The sequence below is a fragment of the Gossypium raimondii genome, chromosome 13 (assembly GCF_025698545.1).
Source record: "Gossypium raimondii isolate GPD5lz chromosome 13, ASM2569854v1, whole genome shotgun sequence".
Taxonomy (NCBI): Eukaryota; Viridiplantae; Streptophyta; class Magnoliopsida; order Malvales; family Malvaceae; genus Gossypium; species Gossypium raimondii.
In genome coordinates this window covers 10,063,472-10,086,860 of record NC_068577.1, presented here as the reverse complement: position 1 = coordinate 10,086,860, position 23,389 = coordinate 10,063,472, and the positions used below count along the sequence as shown (strand labels likewise).

The 23,389-nt window shown below is 32.9% G+C and overlaps 1 protein-coding gene across 1 annotated transcript; it reads right to left on the bottom strand.

Annotated features, from left to right (window-relative positions):
- Positions 1-17,422: 17,422 nt before the first annotated feature.
- Positions 17,423-18,537, bottom strand: LOC105784458 (probable pectate lyase P59). The gene is given in 4 exon segments (XM_012610346.2): positions 17,423-17,488; positions 17,578-17,882; positions 17,885-17,922; positions 17,924-18,537. Coding segments are annotated over 4 exon segments (906 nt in total). The 5' UTR covers positions 18,421-18,537.
- Positions 18,538-23,389: the final 4,852 nt, after the last annotated feature.

Sequence of the window (23,389 nt, the reverse complement as noted above, 5' to 3'; positions counted from 1 at the left end):
ACGTTGCGACATCGAGCTCCACTATCGCGAAAAGGGTAATATGCTAAGGATGTCACGATACGGAACCCTTCTGTCGTGACACCACTGTAATTTTCTGTATGGTTAACCCAACCCGGTTGTGCAACCCGGCAGAATAATCCTTAATTTACTTAACTATTAACACTAAAAAAGCACCCTATTAAAAATGAAAACACCTTTCTACCTTAATCCAACTTCATTCTAACACTTAGAATCCTCTAAAACCTCTATAAAATCCTTAACCTCCAAAACTCTTCTCTCCTCAAAACTTAAGCCTTAATCCTTCATTCCCAATTCAAGAAGCTACATTAGAAGGAGTTATCATCAAGAGGTAGTGCAAAAAAGTCTAAAAGTTGAGGGTCAAGTATTCCCAAACTTTTCTAGTGTATTATTGATTACTATTCATATTATTAGAAACATTGTTTATACTATGCCTCCTAGAAAGAACAAGAGAACTCATGTTCCAGAAACCCCACATGTTTTCAACCCTACATGTTTTCGACCCCATATGATTCCATAATTCCAATATTGAAAAATATTTTCTTGACTCACAAGGGAGACAACTAATTCGGGAATAAAGATTTGAACCCTCAATGATCCACTACAAAGAAATCTGGACTTTGGTCTGTTATCATCAATGGGAGCCATTTTGCATTACTCCCACGAATAATGCAAACGGACTTGTGGTTAAAGAATTTTATGCATCCTTTAAGGACCAAATGACTAAACGGGGCTATAATGTAGTAATAACTAATGTTGAAGTACAAGAGGGAAGACTTTCCAATCTCCCCTAATCATATATGTGAATTTTATAACATTCCATTTTATGAGAAGTATTTTATTAATAATACGGACTTAAAAAATTTTATGAAACATTAACATGGAAAATGTTATAAAATTGTTAACACAAGGCAGGGATAGCTAGAACTATAGGCCAGACACTAAAGTTCGCATGAGTTGTACCCACATTGAATGTTTCTAATATTAATTTATTTCGAGCAATTTTTTATATAATATTCTATAGTGTAGACAAGTCTATGTAGGTCATTGCATCTTTTGAGAAATGAAGCAGTGTCTACAAAGCCAAAGAGTAAGACTTTTCTTCCCCCACCTCATAACGGCTCTATGCCGCCAAACATAAGTGCCAATGAACGAAAACGAGCATTTTATGAAATCTACGAGAAGTATCATCGGAGATACATTACATACCCAGTATGTTGAGCTTCAATGGAAGCAAATAATTGTATGATATCAAAGAAGGAAGAAGAAAATGGATGTACCAACATCACTCAAACAAAAAGATCAATCGAATGGAGTACGCGGAGACATAGATGAAAAACTTGATGCAATTTGTTACACTAAAAGGGCCTCTTATACGAAGTCCAACTCGACATGTGCCTTCAACAAGTAGGAGCTCTCGCCAAACATATGTAAAAGGAAAAGGCAAAGCTCTAATAGAAATGAGGCGACCACTACAATGGGATGAGGAGGAGAAGGATTAAGCATTTTTATTTTGTTTTTAGAAAGAATTGTATTAATTTCTAGATGATTTTAACTTTTTAAGAGTAAGACTAATAATAGGTTTCAGCTTTATTACATTTTGTTTAAGTTTTCTATGTGGGAACCCAAAAGAGACAAACAATTTAAACTTTATACTAGCAAAGGAAGAAGCACCCACCAATAAGAGTTGAACCAATCATGATTAGTCGAGTAACTTCTTTCCTTATCTTTTCATAGGCTACACATTGAGGACAATGTGTCAACTAAAGTGTGTGGGCTAACATAGGAAATTTTTTTCATTGATTTTTTTTCTTTTGTGTGCTTGAGCTTGTAAATATACAAGTGATTGGTTAGGAGCATGTACATAGGTTGCTTGAAAGTTGATTTTTTTTCTTTTGTGTGATTGAGCTTGTAGATATACAAGTGATTGGTTAGGAGCATGTACATAGGTTGCTTAAAAATTTACAAATAAATTTGGAATAATGGTAGGTGATTTTAAATTTTTGAGCATTAGACAACTAAATTTCTATATGTTACACTGTAAATAGGTATTAAGCAATTAGTTGTACCAAGTGATATAGAAAATACAAGGAAACGAGCATGATAGTATGAATGATAAATAGTTGAATTTGTAATTGTTTGGTTGATTAAGTTTATGGATGTTGAGCTATTTATGGATTACCTAAGGTATTGTTTGGAACACATCCTCAGCCAAAAAACTGTCCGATTTATATTTCACCTTTAGTGCTAATCTTTGAGCCTGTTGACACTTCTTGACGAACCTTAGTACAAACCACCAAGCTTTAAATTTTAATTTGTATTTACCCTTTTTCTTTGGTCCTGCATTGCACGACTATAGACGTCTGGCCATACGTATTGAGGGTTAAGTAGATACATCATGGTGGAGTTTGTAAAAATAGAGTAAAATAGGAAAGATTGATATGATATAAGAACTATAAGTTAGCCTAATGTGTGGAACAAAAATAAAAATCGAAAAAGGAAATTGGCACGAGTAGAAAAAATTCTTAAAATAGTAAAAAAACAATCATAAGTGAGATGTATTGAAAAAGAGAAAAGTCACAAAGTCACAAAAGAAAGAAAAACTCGTTCATTAGTGTAGAAAAACTCGTAGACAAGGAAGGTGAGAGAAGGAGAAATAAGGCGGTAAGGGTAAGGGTCACTAAGGGGGGAAGAATAGGGATCAATACGATGTGCCAAACTATTTTCATGTTTATAGCCCTTTTGATACTTATTGTTTTTTAATTTCATACCTGTCCTAAGACTCATAACGATACAAGCCGGAAAGTCCTATGTGACCTAAACATCCTTATGCATGAATGGACATCATACTAAACATACGCATAAACGACTATGTGACCTAAGCATCCTTATGTATGAATGGACATCATACAGGTGAGACCCTTAATACTTTTATATTCTGCAACATACTAAATTACAAGTTTGTGATAAAAAATGGTAAGTTAAAGACTTATCATGTTAAAGTTGTTAGTAAACATGAAATGCTTAAGTCATATGCTCCGAAGTCAATACTTGTATGATATTTGCTCAAGGCTTGTCACATTTATTTCTTATGTTTGCCTATGTTGCTTGAGGATAAGAAATGACTTAAGTGTGGGGGAGTTTGATCTATTATAAATTGGTGTAGTAGATTAAATGAGTATTCACACTTAAGCATCTTGAATACAAGCATTTTTGTTATATTTTATTTAAGTTTCGTTAGCTTTACTTACATTCAATAAAATGTGTAAATTGAGTCTTTTATTGACCATAAGGGCCGAATGAGGCCTATAGGAGAGCTAACGTACCTTGTGAGTGTGCAGGATACCATTAGAAGACATTTTAGATCGATACTGGAGCTATGTCGGAACACGGGAGGCCCGATTTCGCAACATAGAGAGTAGAATAGAAAAAGTACGAAACTACCTTCGATGTCGCGACACACTGAGGATGTCATGACATCCCCTGAAGACTTCTCAAGCAGAAGTATACTGCCACCTCTGTCATGACACAGATTCTGGTGTATCACAATATCGACTTTTGGATTAAAATTAAACACGAAATAAAGGCATTTTGGTCCGCACAATCAAACATAAAGCACGAGAACATCATATGACCTAGGGTTAAGGATGACAGGCACTTGAAAGCTATAAATGAGCTCCTTTGGCACATGTTATAGACACCATTCAATTAGCTTAGACTCACTATTTTGATTTAGTTTAGTTTTCTTGCTTTCTTAGGGTTTCTTTAATGTTTAGTTTATTTGTTCTTTGTTTTCTTTGAAGACAACTGATTTGTTAAGGAGATCAACTTTTTTGGGTTCGTACTTATTATTAATATCACTCCTGCTTTTTTTAAAACTCTTTACTTCAGTTCATTCACCATGACGAATTTTTCCATCTACTCCATGTTCTTTCTTGAAGCCATGAGGAACTAATCCTTCTGTGGGGGATTATCGAGTGAAGGTATGATCTATTAATTGTTTTGTAGTGTTACTCAATGGATCAACAAAAAACAAATCATGGGCCTAACAACCCTAGGAATTCATCCAGGTGGGAATTAATCCAAAATTGGTATTCCCTATTAGTGAAAATGTTTACCCCAAGCTAGTTTGGACTTTGAGTTCGAAAGATAAGTAGTAATTGTTGACTCGTTATGTTAGTGGAGGATCAAAAGATCCTATTAGGGTAGCGGCTAGTAGATTGACGAGGAACCCAAAGCAACTGTAAAAATAAAACGTCAGTAATGACAATATATCGCAAAGAAAAGAGAAATAAAAATAAAGAACACACAGATTTTTACGTGGAAACCCTTTTGGGAAAAAACCACTGTCAGAGGAGAAGAAAATTCACTATGTCAAATTCGAAAGATTACAAGAGGAGTTTCGACTACGTCTATTTATAGGTTGAAAAAACTTAATTCTAATTAAAGTTTCGACTTCAGGATTTTCATGAGTACTAATTTTGCTTAGAACAATATCACCACGAGCAATAATATCACGAACAAAATGATACTGAACATCAATGTGTTTTTTCTTTCATGAAACATTTGACCTTTTGTGAGAAAGATGGCACACTGACTGTCACAAAATACTGTACTGATTTGAAGGTCTTCATTGAGTTTACTAAATAGTCCCTTCAACCAAATAGCTTCTTTACAAGCCTCAGTAATCGCCATGTACTTAGCTTCAGTGGTAAACAAAGCGACTGTAGTTTGCAAAGTGACTTTCCAACTAATTGCACAACCTACGATTGTAAAGTCATAACCTATGAGAGATCTTCTTCTATCAAGGTCTCCAGTAAAATCAACATCAACATACCCAATGACTCCATCCCTAATTCTTCCAAACTGTAAGAAAACATCAGTAGTACCTTGTAAGTATCTTAAAATCCACTAAACTACTTTCCAATGTTTTTACCGTGATTCACCATGTATCTACTAACTGCACTGACTGCATATGATAAATCTGGACGTGAACAAACCATAGTATACATGAGAGATCCCACTGCACTAGAGTATGAAACATGTGACATGTACTCAATCTCATCATCTCATTGTGGAGTCAAAGCTGATGAAAGTCTGAAATGGGCTGATAAAGGAGTACTAACAGGCTTAACACTCTGCATATTGAACCTGCAAAGAACTTTCTCAATGTACCCCTTCTGACTTAGGTACAATTTACTTATTTTTCTATCTCTGAGAATCTCTATACCAAGTATCTTCTTTACTGGTCCCAAATCTTTCATCTCAAATTCTTCACTTAGTTAGGCTTTGACCTTTATTATCTCTTCTTTTATCTTTTGCTGCTATCAACATGTCATCAACATAAGAGAGTAGATACACAAAAGAACCATCACTGCTTTTCTTAAAGTAAACACAATTGTCAAAACTATTTCTTTTGAAATCATGAGAAGTCATAAAGGAATCAAACCTCTTGCACCACTTTCTTGGTGATTGTTTCAAACCGTAAAGGGAATTTTGCAGCAAGAAAACATAGTCATCTTTTTCTGAGATTGTAAAACCCTCCGGTTGTTGCATGTAAATATCCTCCTAAAGTTCTCCATGCAAAAATAGAATTTTTCCATCTAACTGCTCAAGCTCCAAATCATGCATGGCCACAATACCAAGCAAAGCTTGAATCGAACTATGCTTCAAAACTGAGGAGAACACATCTGTGAAGTCCACTACTAGAATTTTACTGTAACCCTTTGCAACAAGTCTTGTTTTGTATCTAGGTTCTTCAATTCCTAGAGTCCCTTCTTTCTTTTTAAATACTCATTTACAACGGACAACCTTTTTACCTTTAGAAAGTTTTACAAGATCCCATGTTCTGTTTTTGTGGAGTGATTCCATCTCCTCTTGCATAAAAAAACATCCACTTTTCTAAGTCTTCACAGCTAACCGCCTCAAAATGATTAGATGAATCTTGGTTTACATCTATATGTTCAGCCACATTTAAAGCATAAGCAACTAGATCAGCCATGGCATAGTTCTTTGGAGGTTTAATTTCTCTTCTAGTTTTGTTTTTGGTGATAGAGTATTGTGGTAAACAAACAACTCTATTCTGAATTTTTGTACTGGCTTGATGAGTCGACTCTATTGTAGATTCTGGATTAATTTGATGCTCCACCTACTTTTGATTTTTTTTATTGGAAGAGTCTTTAAGAGATAAGTTAGGCAGCATAGCAATTTCATAAAAAAAAACATCTCTGCTAATCACAAATTTTCTATTTTCAGGACACCATAACTTATCCCCTTTAACATCAGCTTTATAACCAAGAAAAACACATTTAATGGATCTCGGTTCCAATTTTCCATTATCAACATGAGCATACGCAGGACACCCAAAGATCTTTAAATCAGAATAGTCAGTAGGATTACCAAACCATACCTCTTGTGGAGTCTTTTTCTCAATGGAAACGGATGGAGATCAGTTGATTAAAAAACATGTAATAGACGCTGCTTCGGCCCAAAACGACTTTGGTAAGTTGGAATTTGACAACATACATCGAACATTCTTCACGATCGTTCTGTTTATTCGTTCTACAATGTTGTTTTGCTGTGGAGTATGACGAACTGTCAAGTATCTCACGATCCCTTCTGACATGCACAATTTATTAAACTCATCAGGACAGAAATCTAAGCCATTGTCTGTGTGGAGGTATTTTATTTGTTTTCCTTTATGTTTTTAAATCATAGTTTTCCAATACTTAAATGCAGAAGACACATTGTTTTTCTACTTCAGGAAGAACGCCCAAACTTTTCTCGAAAAATCATCAATAAGAGTTAGCATATAATTAGCTCCACCTCTCGAAGGCACTTTGGATGGCCCCCACAGATCAGAATGAATATACTCCAACATTCCCTTCGTGTTATGGATTCCTCTAGTGAATCGAACTATCTTTTGCTTCCCAAAAATGCAGTGCTCATAGAACTTTAGTTTACAAATTCCTTGCCCATCAAGAAGTTCTCTTTTGCTCAATTCCGCCATGCCATTCTCACTCATATGCCCTAGGCGTATATGCCAAAGTTTAGTAATATCATCATCTGACAAGGAAGTGGAAGTGACAGCTACATCACCAGTAACAGTAGAACCTTGCAAAATATATAACTTGGCAGTCTTTCTCTGCCCTTTCATCACAACCAGGGAACCTTTGGAAATCTTCAAAACCTTACTTTCAGCTGTGTATCTGTACCTTTTTGAATCAAGAGTACTAGACAAAATTAAATTTCTCTTCAATTCTGGAACATGTCGCACGTCTCTAAGTGTTCTGACAACTTCGTCAAATATCTTAACTTTAATCGTTCCAACACCTGTAATTTTACATGAAGCATTATTTCCCATCAAAACAACACCTTTAGACACTATTTCATAAGTTGTAAACCAATCTCGATTAAGACTCATGTGGAAGGTGCAGCCCGAATCAAGGATCGACTCCTTGCTCACTTTAGAATTGTTGATAGAAGCGACTAGAAGTTCACCATAGTTGTAGTCTTCTACAACATCAGATTCACTGGAATTTTTTGGTTGTTTTCCCTTTTGATTCGCAGCCTCCTTTTCGATCTTGTTCTATAGCTTATAGCATTCAGATTTAATGTGCCCTTTCTTCTTATAGAATTTATAAGTTTTACCTCTGTTTGAAGACTTCGATATACCCTTAGATTTACCGCAAGGATTCCGTTCCTATGTTCTTCCACGATCATCATCAGCATTCTGATCTTACCTCCCACGAACAATAAAACCCTTGCCCTTAGATTTGGGTTTAACCACAAGATGTTTCATCTTATCATACGAGGTCAAAGAATCATAAGCCTCATCAGTTGTCAGAGACTCGCGGCTATATAAAATCGTGTCTCTACAGGTTGGATAAGACTAGGGCAATGAACAAAGTAGAATCAACCTTAGATCTTCCTTATCATACTGAACCTTTATGGCCTCCAAGTTTGAGAGAATTTCTTTAAACACTGTTAAGTGTTCGTGCACATATGCACCTTCCTCCAAATGATGAGTATAAAGACGCTGCTTCATATGCAACTTGTTGCTTAGAGTTTTCGACATGCATATTTGTTCGAACCTATTCCATAATACAACGGCGGTCTTCTCCTTCATCGCATCCTGTAAAATTTTGTTAGAAAAAAATAGATGTCATTGTGTTAACGCCTTTTGATCCTTACGCTTCTTCTCTTCACCCATTAATGTCGAAGGCATCTTATCTATCCTTAGCAGGGCATCCTCCAGATCCATCTGCACAAGAACTACTTACATCTTAATCTGCCACAACGCAAATCTAGTGTTACAATCCAATAGCAGAATTTCATACTTCAAAGATTTCATTACCATGATCGAGATGAAAAACCCAGAAGCTCGAATACCAATTTGTAAAAATAGAATGTTGGTAATGATAATATATCGCAAAGAAAAGAGAAATAAAAATAAAGAACATAGATTTTTATGTGGAAACCCTTTCGGAAAAAAACCAAGGGCAGAGGAGAAGAAAATTCACTATGTTGAATTCGATTGATTACAAAAGGATTTTCGACTACAGCTATTTATAGGTTGAAAAACCAAATTCTAATCAAAGTCAAATATATTACGTTAATAAATGCTAAATATATTATATGCATAAATACTAATTCTTCTAGAAAGAAGATATATTTTGTTTAACTTGACTTGCAAGCAATCTCTTAGAATTTGGGTTACAAACTTTAACAGTAACAGTTGATGGGGATTATCGAAGTGAGCTAATCACCCATAATCAAGATTTGATTTACTCTACTCTTGTATCTCTTGAATTTGATTTATTTTATGTTAGTTTTTTTATTACTCTAATAACTTTAAAAAACTTTCTTTTATGTTCTCGTACTATAATTTATTAAAAGTAATAATTAGATCTTTTCTTTTTTAGGTAAGAATTGATCTAGCACTAACCTACCTTGCGTACGGTCCTCGGAGCATTCACTTACTTTGTTGTAAACCTATATTACAACTCGACCCGTATACTTGCGGACACCGCCTTGTCGTTCTATATTTTATTGCAGTATTCACACTCTGGACGTTCGTACATCTGAAGGCAGTCATTACTGTAATAACAGGGGTACTACACCTTTTGCGAGCACTCCTTTTGAAATCCTCTCTTCACAGGTTGTTATCTCATTAAACAGTAACTAAATACCAGGACTTTGTCAGGCAGGCTATTACATACTCGATAACTCTTGAAAAATATTTCATGTTTTTAGATCTAGCTAATTGTATGTACTTAGGTACATTTAGTTTCATTTTAGGACATTTCATTAGTATTTTTTTTGTTTTAACATTACATTAGCAGCTTGGACTATACTTAAATGTTAGTTATTCTTAATTGCTTGTGGAAGGGTTGTGTGTGGTGGTGGATTGGCAGGTGCAGGATAAAGAACAAGAAGTGAAGGTTTGTCGGGAAAAATGTGTGGAAAGTTTGTTAACACGGATGCCGTGGCAATTCAAACAAGAAGACTGAGTCAATACTCTACGCATACCAGTTTCAGCCCAACTATACTTGTACCAAAAAAATCTGCCTAAAGAAGAGGGAAGAAAATCATGGGCTGTTGGATTTACCCTAGGGATAAAGGTTATAAAAATCCAAAGGATGAAACCCTAAAGAGGGCAAACAACAAAAAAGGGAGATCCTTAGGAAAAAATAAAGGGTAGTAGCTGAGCAAAGTCGAGAAGAAGAAGATGAAGGTAGCCGCTCTCAGCCACCAAGGACATTGTATCGCTATAGTGTAGGCTAGATAAGTGAAAGTTATCCTCCCGAAGTTCTTCCATTATTTCTTGATTGCTCTTTATAAATTGACTTGTTAAAATGATGGTGATTGCTCTTTATAAATTGATTTGTTAAAATGATGTTGAATGATACTTTGGATTTGAATTTTAACTGCCAATCCATGAGCTAAATCTCATAGGGTTGGGATTACTTGATGAAACTCTTATTTTCTTTAATGACTGAAGCTTAGATATGATTTAATACACTATTTCATTCAATGGTTCTTTATGAAATTACATGTTTGCAAACTCTAGACATATATGGATGTACAACATGTTCATTAAATTAATCTAATTTTGACAATGTTAGGTTAATAAGATTGAAATTGAATGATATGAGCGAGTCTTCGACTGAAGACTTGTAGCAGCCTCTAGACACAGAGCAGCATTCATATGGAAAGAAAACAAAATAGTGCAGGGTACCAAACTAATGGCCTATAGACATATATTTCTTATGGCAAGGTAACTTGAGGTCTTATTCTCGAAAGAAACAGACAATCTTAGAACTCTTTTGAGCAGTAGATTGAGTATGGTTCTGTCAAGGCATTAATGTCAGTAAGGGTAGATTCTTAATAATCTTGACCTTCTAAATCATTATTGTAGATCTTGTATCCTTTGCATTAGTATCTTCTCCATAGCATTTTTAGTTGTTTACTTGTTCACTTACATATTATTCACGTGATTATTCTCGAATTTGCCATTACATTCTTCTTCTTGTTTTGTCATGGCAATTTTCCATTATTTATTAGTTATTCATATTACAACACATCATTATTCCTTAAAACTAATGTTACATTCTTATCATTATTTTCATCATAATATTAATCATACTTCATTATAATCACTCAATCATTTTATACCTAACCAATCCCTATAGAGATGATCTCACTTATCACTTTATTACTTGTTTCGACGTGTATACTTGCATAATTTGCATATCATTTCTCACGCCAAAATAATGTTAACCACTTAGCACAGACTTCTCCTTAATATATGGTAGAAGATCAGGAAATCAAATTCTTACTTTCTTTCGTAGTAGTTACTATACACCCACACGTATACGATAAATAATCATTTGGGCGAATTGCACTATGCTAGATAATCTTTTTACTACTATGCGCCAAAACTTTAAACTGGCTAGAACTAGGGTGTTAGACCAATCATATGCTTTGAGCATCCACTATCAAGGTACCATGATATTTTGCTTGAATTGCCCACCTTGAATCAATACTCCTCTTCCTACAAACATAGAATTAAACTTTGATAGGTGCTAAAAGTAACATATTTTAATCTTATTCTTAATGTGCTTTTGGATGATTATTCGATGTTAATGGTAAATTTTATGCTCCTAATCCTTTAAATTCATGTTTTTATACTTAGAAGAGCATTTGAGAGAAAAAATGGCAAAAAAAGTGAAAACTAAAAAATCAGAGAAAGGCACAAGGGCCACACGACCTAGACACACGGTCATGTGAGCCACAGTGTTGCCACACGACCATGTGGTAGGTCGTGTCGATTTCACGAATTGCATTCTAAACAGCAAACAAAAGCAATTTTTAAGGTATTTTTGGGCATTCTAGGACCTATATATGACAAAAATAATAAGACAGGAGTGACCCGTCATAGAATACTTAAGAAAACAACTTGGAAAACACCATTGAAGCCAATTTTGAACCAGATTCCCTTTTGATTTCTTTGGATATTATTATAAGTTTCTTTGCTTTTTGTGGTTATACTACATTTTGGATGTTTTTATTTACAAGAATGGACTAATTTTCTAAATACCTAGGGAGAGGAACACTATGATGAATTTTGTCTTTTGATTTTTATTTTTCACAATAAATACTTAGATCTTATTCTCAATTATGTATGTTTAATTCTTGGTTTAATATTTCTAGACTATTGAGCCATGTGATGTGCTTAAATTAGAGGAGGAATATACCCTGTTTATGAGTAGATCTTACGTAATTGAGTGGAGTTGCATTCAATCCTAGAAATAAGATGACATAAATCTATTGGATTAGAGTCAAATCTAATATTGGAATCCATAGATCGAGTTAATGCTATAATATGGGTTTCAAATATAAAAGAATTTCAATTAATCAACCTAGAGCCAGTTCCTCTTACTTTGAAAAGAGATATTAGCATAATTTAGGGATTTCTATTTATTAAGATACTTAGTGAAAAACTGCATAATTTAGATTAATAGCGACAATTGAAGTCTAGGTGAATTCTTTCCTAGATATTGTTTCACTTTTGGTTATTATTCAATTATTTTCTTGATTTTTCCTTTGTCGCGTTAAGTAGTTAATTAATTTAGTTAATTTTAGTTTTAATCAATCACTTGAATTTATCTATTAAATAATAAAAATACGGTAATTACTGATACTTTTAGTCTTCTTGGGAATAATATCTTTGCTCACCATAGCTATATTATTAACTGATAGGTGTACTTACCTTAGTCAAATTTTTGGTTGGTTTACGATTGTATCAAACTTTGATTTTTGGTACCAAAATTCTTTTGGGTCCATAAGCATTAGTTCCTATAATTCTAGTCCTTTTAGGTATCCATTTTGAAAGGATGTCCTTATATTGAGTACTTATGAGTCATTTAGGGACTCACACACTTTTAATAATTTTTCCTTTCTAAAAACTTGGGGGACCTCTATGTTTATAGAAATTAAAACTAGTTTTATCAAAGTTTTGGTTTGAGCTTTCTCCTCTTAGAAATCTTTTTGGTAAAACTTTGTTAGAGTGAGCTTTTTCACTCTTAAGCAACTTAAGTTGCTTTTTGTGATCCTCATGAAATTTAGAAAGTAAATTATACAAGTCACTATTCTTTTTCTCAAAATCATTTATATTACTTTCAAGTTCATGCTTGACTTTAGAGAGTGAATTACTTTCATCTTTTAGTTTTGAAATAGTTTTACTATATTTTGAAATCATTAATTCAAACTCCATGCCTAATTCATCATAGACATCTTGCAACTGATCAAAAGAATAAGAATTTGAAATAGGTGAGTTAGAAGTTACCTTAGGATCATCAATGGTCATAAGGAAAAGGTTGGCTACTTCTTTTTCTTCATTACCAGATGAATTCTCATCAGTTCAAGTAGCAACAGGAGTCTTCAACATTTGTTTTCTTGACCCCTTTTCCTTCTAGTAAGGACAATCAAACTTGCTGTGTCCCAACTTATTGCATTCATAGCATATGATAGGGTCCTTCTCCTTGGTAGATTCAAGTTTGATTCCTTCATTGTTTTAGAATTTTCTCTTTCTATTGGACCTCATAAACTTCTTGAATCTCCTAACAAACATGGTCATTTATTTGTCCTCATCCACCTCTTCACTTGATTCACTATCTTTAATGGTAGTGGATTTAAGAGCAACACCAACCTTCTTCCTCTCATTCTTATCTTCTGCTACCCCTTAATTGATCCCCATCTCATATGTAGGAAAAGAACCAATGAGCTCATCCAAAGTCAACATTTCTAAATTCTTTGCCTCTTCAATAATGGTCACTTTGGCTACTCATGATTTCGGCAAGCTTCAAAGCATATTTCTCAAAACTTTTTTATTGAGATAGGTCTTCTCGTAGGATTTTAGTCTGCTAATGATGATGTTGAATCTATCGAACATTGTTTTGATGTCCTCCTCGGGCTTCATCTTAAAGATCTCATAATTGAGAGTAAGGATTCCCACCTTTAACTTATTCATTTGGCTAGTTCCCTCATGAGTTACCTCAAGTTTATCCCATATCTCATTGGCATTCGAACATAACGATACTTTACAATACTTATCCGAACTAGGTGCACAAATGAGAGTGTGCATGGCCTTGGCGTTGAATACTCCTTCTATCTTCTTTATTCCATTCTTTCTTACACTTTGGAACTAAGAGCTCTCCTTCTTGCTTTTAAAGGTCATCCATGATAATGTCCCAAACCACAAGATCATTTGCTTAGATGAATAGCATCATCCTTGTCTTCCAATATGAATAATTGGAACCATTGAAATAAGGAGGCTTGGACTTATATTGAGACTCACCAAGAAAATTTGAGTCGGAAGTAAACGTCATTGTAGGAATTGAGTTGATGATTATTGAGCTTCCTCAAGAATCTACTCTTTGGTTGTTAAACCATCTAACATAGACTAAATTTGATACAAATTGTTAGCTCGATAATTCAACTTGAAATCACCAAGAGGGGCATGAATTGGCCTCTTAAAAATTTGTGGTTGCTAAGAAAAGTATAGAGACAATAAACACTTCGATTTATAGTGGTTAGACCCCAATTTTCTACTCCACTACCTTAGCTTTCCACAACAAAGGATTTTCCTAAATTCACTAATTTGATAACCTTTCAGGAAAGGTTTAACCTTACAAACTCTCTTAAGGTTTCTACCCCAAACCATAAGACACGAACCCCCTCAAAGAGGTACAAAGAAACAAAAAAGAAAAAAAGAAAATATCCTTACAAGATCAATGTGTTTGCAAATTAAGCTCAATTACAAAGAAGAAAATTTTAGCTGGTGAAATAATAATGAAACTCACAAGTGAATGAAAGAAAAGTATAGAAAATTTTGGCACAAAGGTTGTTTGATTGATCTTTAAGCTTGAATATTCTCTCTTGTTTTTGTAGGATATTTGCAAGCTGGTATTTATACCCTTAATTAATTTCCAACCATTGTGGTTGTTGGAGAAATTAATAGAGCCATTGGGGATGTGAAAACCAGTGCATTTAATTCACCTACAACAGTGCGTATCGATACTAGATAAAATGGTATCAATAATTTTTGCATTAAATGCAAAATTCAGTAACCGCTGGAGCTTAAATATCGATATCAAAAAAAATTTATTGATACCATATGAAAGGTATCTATACCAGATCAATACTTAGCTAAATTTGTGAAAAACAGAAGGTCAATTTGCTATCATTTTTCAAAAGGGTATCGATATTTTGAAAACTATTGATACTTGGCCAAAAGGTATCAATAGTTTTTGCCTGGAGCTTTTCTAACTTATTTTAAAAATAGTTTGACTAGTTAAAATGGTTCTTACTTGATTAAAAATGATTAAAATCATTTTAACTTGATTTTAAGGTTGATTAAAGCGGTTACCCAAATATGTCATTTTATTGTAATTACGATAATTACACCCAAATTCAATTACTAGATGCCTTTTCAAACACTACTTTACGTTATATATATGTTTATTTATGGAGAACGTCATAAATATGATTATACAAGTTGAGGATTAGATATGCACTTCAAAGAAATGTATATAAACAATAAATTTTCAGTTTTAAAATTAAAATATTTTTCAGTTTTAAATCAATTAATTTGATATAATTGATAATTTTATTCATATTACTAATTTTACTAATCATTTAATTATTTTCATAATATAAATTTTGATTAGAAGTTCAAAAGTGTTGTCAATAATATCTATAACAATTTAATAACTATTTTGAACAAACTACCATTTTCGATGATGATGGTGATAATATTTTATTCCATTTACCGAATAAATTTTGGTTCCAACTTTTGTCAGTTAAGTTTTATATCATAATTAGTAACATAGTATACCTAAAATTTGATATTATGAATTTTCAAACATTTTCATCACAAATATTGAAATTATGCAATTATTGTTATTAAATTTAAAAGTTACAATAAAATAAAATGATCATGTTTTCAGTTAATTAAATATACATTTATACAAAATAAAACTTAACATCATGTTAATATTTTTGAGGTAAAAATAATTGTGAAAGAAAAATATAATATAAATAAATCTTCAAAATTAAAATATAAAAATAAGCTAAATTTGTAATTTTGGGTCAATAAAATTATTGTCAAAAAGTAAAGTATTTTTAATGTAGATATAACTACAAATAAGGTTATAGTGCGGCTCAATAACAACAGTGCAATGATGTCGTAGAACACACTAAAATATAAACTCATTTGAACTCAATCATTGGCACCTGCAAATTAAAAAGTGGAATTAAACAATTTACTTACACAAAACAAAGACACCAAATTATTAATTCTATGTACTGTTGGCTTTGCAAGTTTGTTTGCTTCAATATTTGACTCTATATTAGTAAAAGTAACACGTCATGTGTGGAAGCTCAAACCTGCCAAGTGAACTTCTTGAAACAAATCTTTCGACAATATTAAGGGCCTTGGTTGGATTCTCAAATCACATTGAGCCTTAAAGCAATCAAACTCATACACCACCGTATATATATACTTGATCTGTCCATTTTAAATGATGTAGTAAAAACCTAAGTTTAGTTTATGGTGATGCAAGTACATCGGGAGGAATCACCATTACCATTGCAGCAATAAGAATATTACTATATCAAGAACACTCATAATTTTTCTTTCTTTCTTTTCTCAAAATGATGTGTTTTATAAAATAGCCGAATACCTGAATATCTAAGTTGGGACATGCCAAATTTATACAAACTTATTGGTCTTAGTCCATGATTATTGATGAATGTTAAAAATTTTAGTTAATTAGACAACTTTAAAATGATTGGTGACACATGGCAAATTCTAAACTCAAAACTTAAGGTTTCCAAAAATGCAAGAAAACCTTGTAATAGAATATATATTAGATATATTTGATTAATGTATTTTATTGGGTTGATGCCAATATTTATTTCAACACCATTATAATTAGTGTTATTATTTATTAGTTTCAAACTATTGTTAAAACTTGCTTGAACATGAATAACTCCTTTCGTATTCTACGTGCACTTTTCCGTGCACTACTACGCCCATTCCTACGTGAACCAACTTTTGGTATAGGTTTTGCCATATTTTATCATTTCATAAAGATAAGTGAGAGATATGTGGATATATCCATTTTAAGTCAAAATAGATCTTCTATTTTTATTTGTTTATAGTTCTCTTTCAGATTAGTTTCTTTTCATTCAAGAGTTCTTTTTAGAATAGAAAGATTATCCTAGTCTTTGTTTATGTCTCAGGTTAAAATTGTGGTTTTCACATGTACACGTGTGATAAGAATTCTAATTATCTATTAAAAGTAGAAAAAAAAAGATAGGGTGGAATCAAATAATAACATTTCCTGATAATCATTCCCAATAAATCCCAAATGTACAATGCACGGGTATCAAATGTTGTACATAACAAAAAGAGAGGACGTATGCATATCAAAATAATGTTTTTAACAAGGCGACCAATTCTGCGTGGAGTGTTCGGCATACCTTGTGAGTTTGGGGACTAATCGACCGAGTTGGAAAGGCATCATTTTTTCAAAGACCGAATAGCTTGCTAGCATTCGGATCACCGGATGTAATAAAATAGGCACCGTTAATGAAGTGGTCACCTGTGATACCCAATTCCATTTATTCCATTTATTCGGTGATAAGTAGCCCCTACTAGTCACTTGCTTAGTTACGTAGATGCTTGACGCGATATACCTATTGCCTGGCCGATAATTGTAGGGTGGCTCTGCCGCCAATGGCATACATGAACCAATGAGTGTAGTCATTGTTGACAACATGAAAAAACCTAATCGACACCTAGGCATCCTGTCCACCAATCCTTTACCGAAGCGGTTCAAAGCAACGATGATCTGCATCTTCTCGTCGACAGCGTGGTTGTCGCTTGCTCAAACAATAGCACCTACAATTTGTTAATTTCAATTATATTGTTTTGTCACTAAAAAACACCTTTTCGAGCTTAGTTTCAAATAGAAAAGAAAGTAAGATTACCTCGTTGTGGTCAGTGAAATGGCAGTTTGAAATGGTAATGGCAGTGGAACCCTGAATAACATCGATAAGACCATCAGAGGAATCATAAAGGGAAAGATGGTCAAGCCAAATATTGGTTGCTCCAAAAAGAGAGATCGCATCTCCATCGCTGGCAGTCCTTAACCCAATGTGGTTTTCAGCATCCCTAATGATGCCACCAGTAGCGGGTTTAATGTGATGGATATGGAGGCCATGGATAATGACATTCCTAGAAAAGCGGACGATAATACCAGCACCATAGCAAATATGCACATTAGCTCCCTTGCATCAATGGTCTTGTCGCTTGTAACAATGAGCTCTGTTTGACTTGATGATCATGGATTTTTTGAAAGTGATCCAAAGTGGCCTGAGTTGAGTGACTGCATGACGTAAAGTTCCGGGCTTGGGGTTAGCAATATCATCATTAGGGTCAGTGACCACGTAAAACTTGCCGTCCTTTCCACCGGTAGTACCACGAGCAAATCCAGGGGCACAGTCGGCCAACCTCTTCCTGTTCTTTACCCAGTTAGGATCACATCGCCAACAACTATCAACGGGGTTAGTAATCTCACAGGGACCGTTTTTCTTTCCTTTCAACACCCTTCTGGTGTTATTATACTCAAGCATGGTATTGACAAAGTGGTCATTGTAATGCCGGACCACCTCCTCCGGATTGGGGTGATAAGCCTTGTTCAGGTTCTCAATGGCTTCCAATTCTCGTGCCTTCCAATACTCATCATATTCAGCGATGTGAGCTCTTAGTGTTGGGATTAGGGCGAAAAATGACAACAAAAACCAACTATAACTATAACCAGCAAAACCCATGGTGGTTTTTATTTTAACTATCAAAGCCTAGGTCCTGGAAACAACTAGTTGGATGCAAACAGGACCTTGATAGGATTGGAGAGACAAGCTACGATTCCAAATTGTGGAACTCGAGCTTGATCTGCATGGAACACCACCATCATGTTGCTATTTATACTACACCAGGAGTCATTAAAATTACAAAATTTACAAAACACACTTGGCTATCAATATTTCTCGCGCCTAAAAATATTGAGATTTTTTTTATAAAAATAGTTAAGAATTTTCCTGCATTTTTTATGACATTTTGAACAGCTAATTTTGAAAATTACAAATAAATTTTGCTCTAATTCTTCTCCAATCCCTCTACTCTTTAACATTTTGATATTCAATCTCTTTACTTTCAATTTCAAGATTTTAGTCCTTCCACTTGGTTGATTTAAAACTAAAAGTTCAATTCGTAACATTGTTGGTTGATTTCTATTAAATCAATATGTGATATCAATTGGACTTTAATTTTTTAATTGGACCTTTCAATATAAAAATAGTAGGTATTCAAATTTAATGAAAGTTTATTTCTTGTGTTACCAATTAGAATTTTTTTTGGAAAATTTTAAATTGGATAAGTAAAGGACTAAATTCATGTAAATTTAAAAATATAAGGATTGAATTTTAGTAGTCTAATGAGTATAGAGATTGGAGGCATAATTGAACCCTTACGGTGATTTTTAATGAATATTTCTTTATCTGTACTAGCTACACTTACTATTATTTAAGTCATTAACTTTACTATGACACCAAGTTCGAACCAATATAGAAACAACCACTTGATGTACTCTTCCTATCATCAATGTTACCAGCCCTGTCAACATCACCATAACCATCTAGACCCATAGTGTTATCCTTTGACAAAGAAATTCCCAAATTAGTTGTTTCATGGACATATCGAATAATCCTCTTCATAGCTTTAACATGGGACTCTCCTGGACTTGCCTGGTATCTAGCACATACTCTCACTCTAAATGATAAATTAGGTCTATTAGTAATAAGATATAATAGACTACTAATCATACTTCTATAAGTGGTCTCTATAGGCATTCCCTTCCCATGTTTAAACAATTTCTCACCAATAACCATAAGTGTCCTAGCCGCTTTAGCATTTTCTAACTTAAACTTTTTCACCACACTTTTCTTACGAAAGAAAAGCTCCATCTTTCATTTGCTTAATTTGGAATCTAAAGAAGTAGCTCAATTCACCAACCATACTCATCTCAAATTAACAGAACCCTTTTCAAAACCTTGAGTAATAAGGAATTGACATAGCCTTTCATACCATGCATAAGGTGTCTATTTGAGACCATATAGGGTTTTACCCAATTTGAACACATAGTCATGATAATGATATAAGTGTTTACTTTTTAAAATTATGAAAGTTGGTATTAAGATCAATATAAATTAAGAACAAAAAATTTAATATTTAAAATAAACTTGAATTAATTATTTATATTCATCAAAATGATCGAAACTTTGGATTTAAAAAAAAGAATTCATGATGTAAATGTTTTATATTTTCATTCTTTACTTTGAATAGTTGTTTCAAAATATTTTCATAAGTCTAATTTAAAAAAGAACTAATACTTAATTAACTCATGCAATAGTTTGAAAAGGTTGGTAAGTGATACATAAAAAATAGAAGAAAAGAGAGAAGGAGGAAGAAGAAGAAGACTTTAGAGAAGAAGATGAAGAGTAGAGCAGGCTAGAATTCCAGTCTGTTCATTCATAAACGTTCACTGAGCCTCATTGGTGCTCAAATAAGGACAAATGAAGGGTACAAGATAATAATCAGAAAAAAGTTGTCAAAATAGTTATCAGCTACGCACTGTTTTACTTACTAAGCTAGGATTGAAATAATGTGTTTTAGCTATTCCTTATACACACTGTTTCTCTAAAAAAACCATAGAGGTTTTGTGTAATGACCCATTTTTTAGTGGTGTCAGAAATAGTGGTTTCAAGGCACAAATTTGATGAGTAAGTTTGTAAATATTATTATTTAATATTTATGAGTCAAATATGATTTCCAAAAGGTTTTTGATATGGTAATTTATGTTATACATATGATTTATTAAGTTCAAGTGGTAAGACCCTAAAGTCAAGTGGTTTTAGAAAATGAGATATCGGGCCCTCGTTTCTATAAACCTAGCCGTAAATATTTTATAATATTTATGGATTTTTATTAAGGTTTTATTAAAGTTTCGTTAAGAAATTTTAATGTTTGGATAGTTGATTAAGTAAAAGGACTAAATCGTAAAAAGTGTAAAAGTTGAATTCTACTAACTAAAGGTTTTTAATAGCTATGAAAATGTAAATTTATAGACTAATATGGTAAGTATACCATATTATATACGAGTGGGTGGTTGGTGATTATTATTTTGCTAGTTTATATGATATAATTTAATATTAATAAATTAAATAGTAAGTAATAACTAAAATAAAAGAAAGGAAAAACATTTTTTTTCTATATTCTTCTTCCTGGACGAGAGAAACTACTTTTTTGGAGCATGGGAGGTTCGGCCAAACAAAATTTGATGCATGTGGGAGATTTTGAGGTCCGTTTCTAATAATTTTTATGTTTTTAATATCGTTGCAACTAGGTCCAGCTAGCTCGTACTTTCGTTTTTGAAACTGTTAAAGATTTTGAATGTTTTAATTAATGATTATTTGTGATTTTAGATGTTAAATGATGAATTTGAGGTATGATTTGCTATTTATAAGTATTTTATTAAGTGATTTTGATGAATTTAACGATTAGGGATTAAACTCTTGAAATAATAAAAATACAAGGGCTAGATGTGAAATTTTTACAAATGTGGGCTGTATTGAATGCTAGTAACATACGAATATTATGAATTTTCAATAAAATTCGTTTATTTGCACGATTAGGACAGAAGAACTAAATTGAATAAAAATGAAAGTTGAGGGCAATTTTGCAAAAATGTCAAAAAGAACTAAATTGCATAAAATGGAGTGATTTTATTATATAAATTAATGAATTGAATGAAATTATTAATTTAGATCAATAACAAGTGGAGAATCGAGGAGAATAGAAAATTACCAAATAGCCTCTGTTCTCAGTCATTGGTGCGATTTAGCCAGGTAAGTTCATAGTCTTTGAACTCAAACTCTATTTATTTAATTTAAATACTTAATTATTACTTTGATATCTTAATTATATTTACATATATGCAAATGACTAAATTATGAAATGAGAAATTGTGTATTATATACATAAAATGTGACATTATGAAATGAATCAATAAATTATTAGAATTTAAATTGATAGTATGGAAATGTTATATATGGAGATGTATTGCCTAATGATGAGATTGAAGTTGAACAATGTAGGTTAATGTATGGAGTTAAATAAAATCTCGAGTTTACATGCTAAGTAAGTTCGTAGTCTTGGAACTCGAACGTCATTTACTTAATTTAATTAGTTAATTGTTAATTATTATTTAACTATGTTTTTATTTGTGTTTGGTTAAGCTCTATTGAATGGATATTGACAAAATCATAAATAGATAGAATGTGGCATTATGGAATAAATTAATGAATGATTAATAGATAATTGAAGTGAATGTGATACTGAGTTGATTAATAGATAATTGAAGTGAATTTGATATTGAGTTATGAAATGTGATATTGAGATTATGAAATGTGATTTTATGGATTTGCGAATGAGTAATTGATATTGTCGGTTCATTCGACTAGCGTTGGGCGCAACTTTTGTCAGATTATATGAATAGTGTTGGGCACACATTCGTCGATTTGTCCAACTAGCGTAGGGCACAAATATCGTTTGTTTATCCAACTAGAGCTGGGCTCACTAATTATTTGTCGATTTATCCAACTAGCGTTGGGCGCAACTTTCGTCAGTTTATCTGACTAGTGTTGGGCACACATCTATCGGTTTATCCGACTAGCGCTGGGAGCAAACTCTTTCGCGGTTTATCCTTTAGGCATCGGGTGTCGTGTATCAACTGACTATACAACAAGGTTTTATGAATCATCTAAGAAGGATGGTTGTAGGTATTACTAAAGAATATTATATTTACTTATGTATATACATTTATTCATTAGAAGTTATGATATATTCTTCAGTTAGATTATTAAAGTTGTGAAATAAATTCAAATGCTTTAGATATACTTGTGGTTATTCGAATAAGTGAAGTTGCTTAATGTGGATTGGTTTGTGCCATAATATAAGTAAGTTGTTGAATGATCTCTGCAAAGCTATTTCTATAGCAAGTGATGTAAATTGAGATATATGTTCAAACCAACTAAAGGTGAATACTTGTGAAAATTGGGTATAGCATGAAATAAGGTGATGAAATGCATGAAATTGAAATGGTGATATCTTGTAATTGTATGTTTAGATAGTAGTATGATGATATAATTCAATTTGTGCATTCATGTATCATATCATGTCTTAAAATGTTCAAATTATATAAATATCACTAAGTTTTACTAAGCATGCAATTTTGTTTTTCGTGCGCAGGTTAGGTACTCTCTTTTGATTACCAACTCAGCATCCAACAACAATCCCGATCTCAAGTGTGGTGATGTTTTTGTAATGGCATGTACCTAGGGTGTCTTTGGTTGTTAGTTGTTTTATGAATGTGATGTAAAATAAGTTATAAGTATATGTTTATGTTTGAAGCTAAATGTTAGTATGTGTTTTGACCAAAGGCTTGATATGTGTATGAAACTTAAATCTTGATATCTTAAGTAGCTTTACGTTAGGCTAAATTGAGTGCTTTTAGCATACTTTAAACTTTTATTTGGATGATGCATTGTCTATGTGTTTTGATGATATAAAATGTGGTACCAATGAGGGTACATTGGTTAAGCACTTAGGATGATTGTTTTGGCATGTTTTGAGTATGTCTAATCGTATTTTGAATAGGATAAATGATTGATATTTGAATTGCTT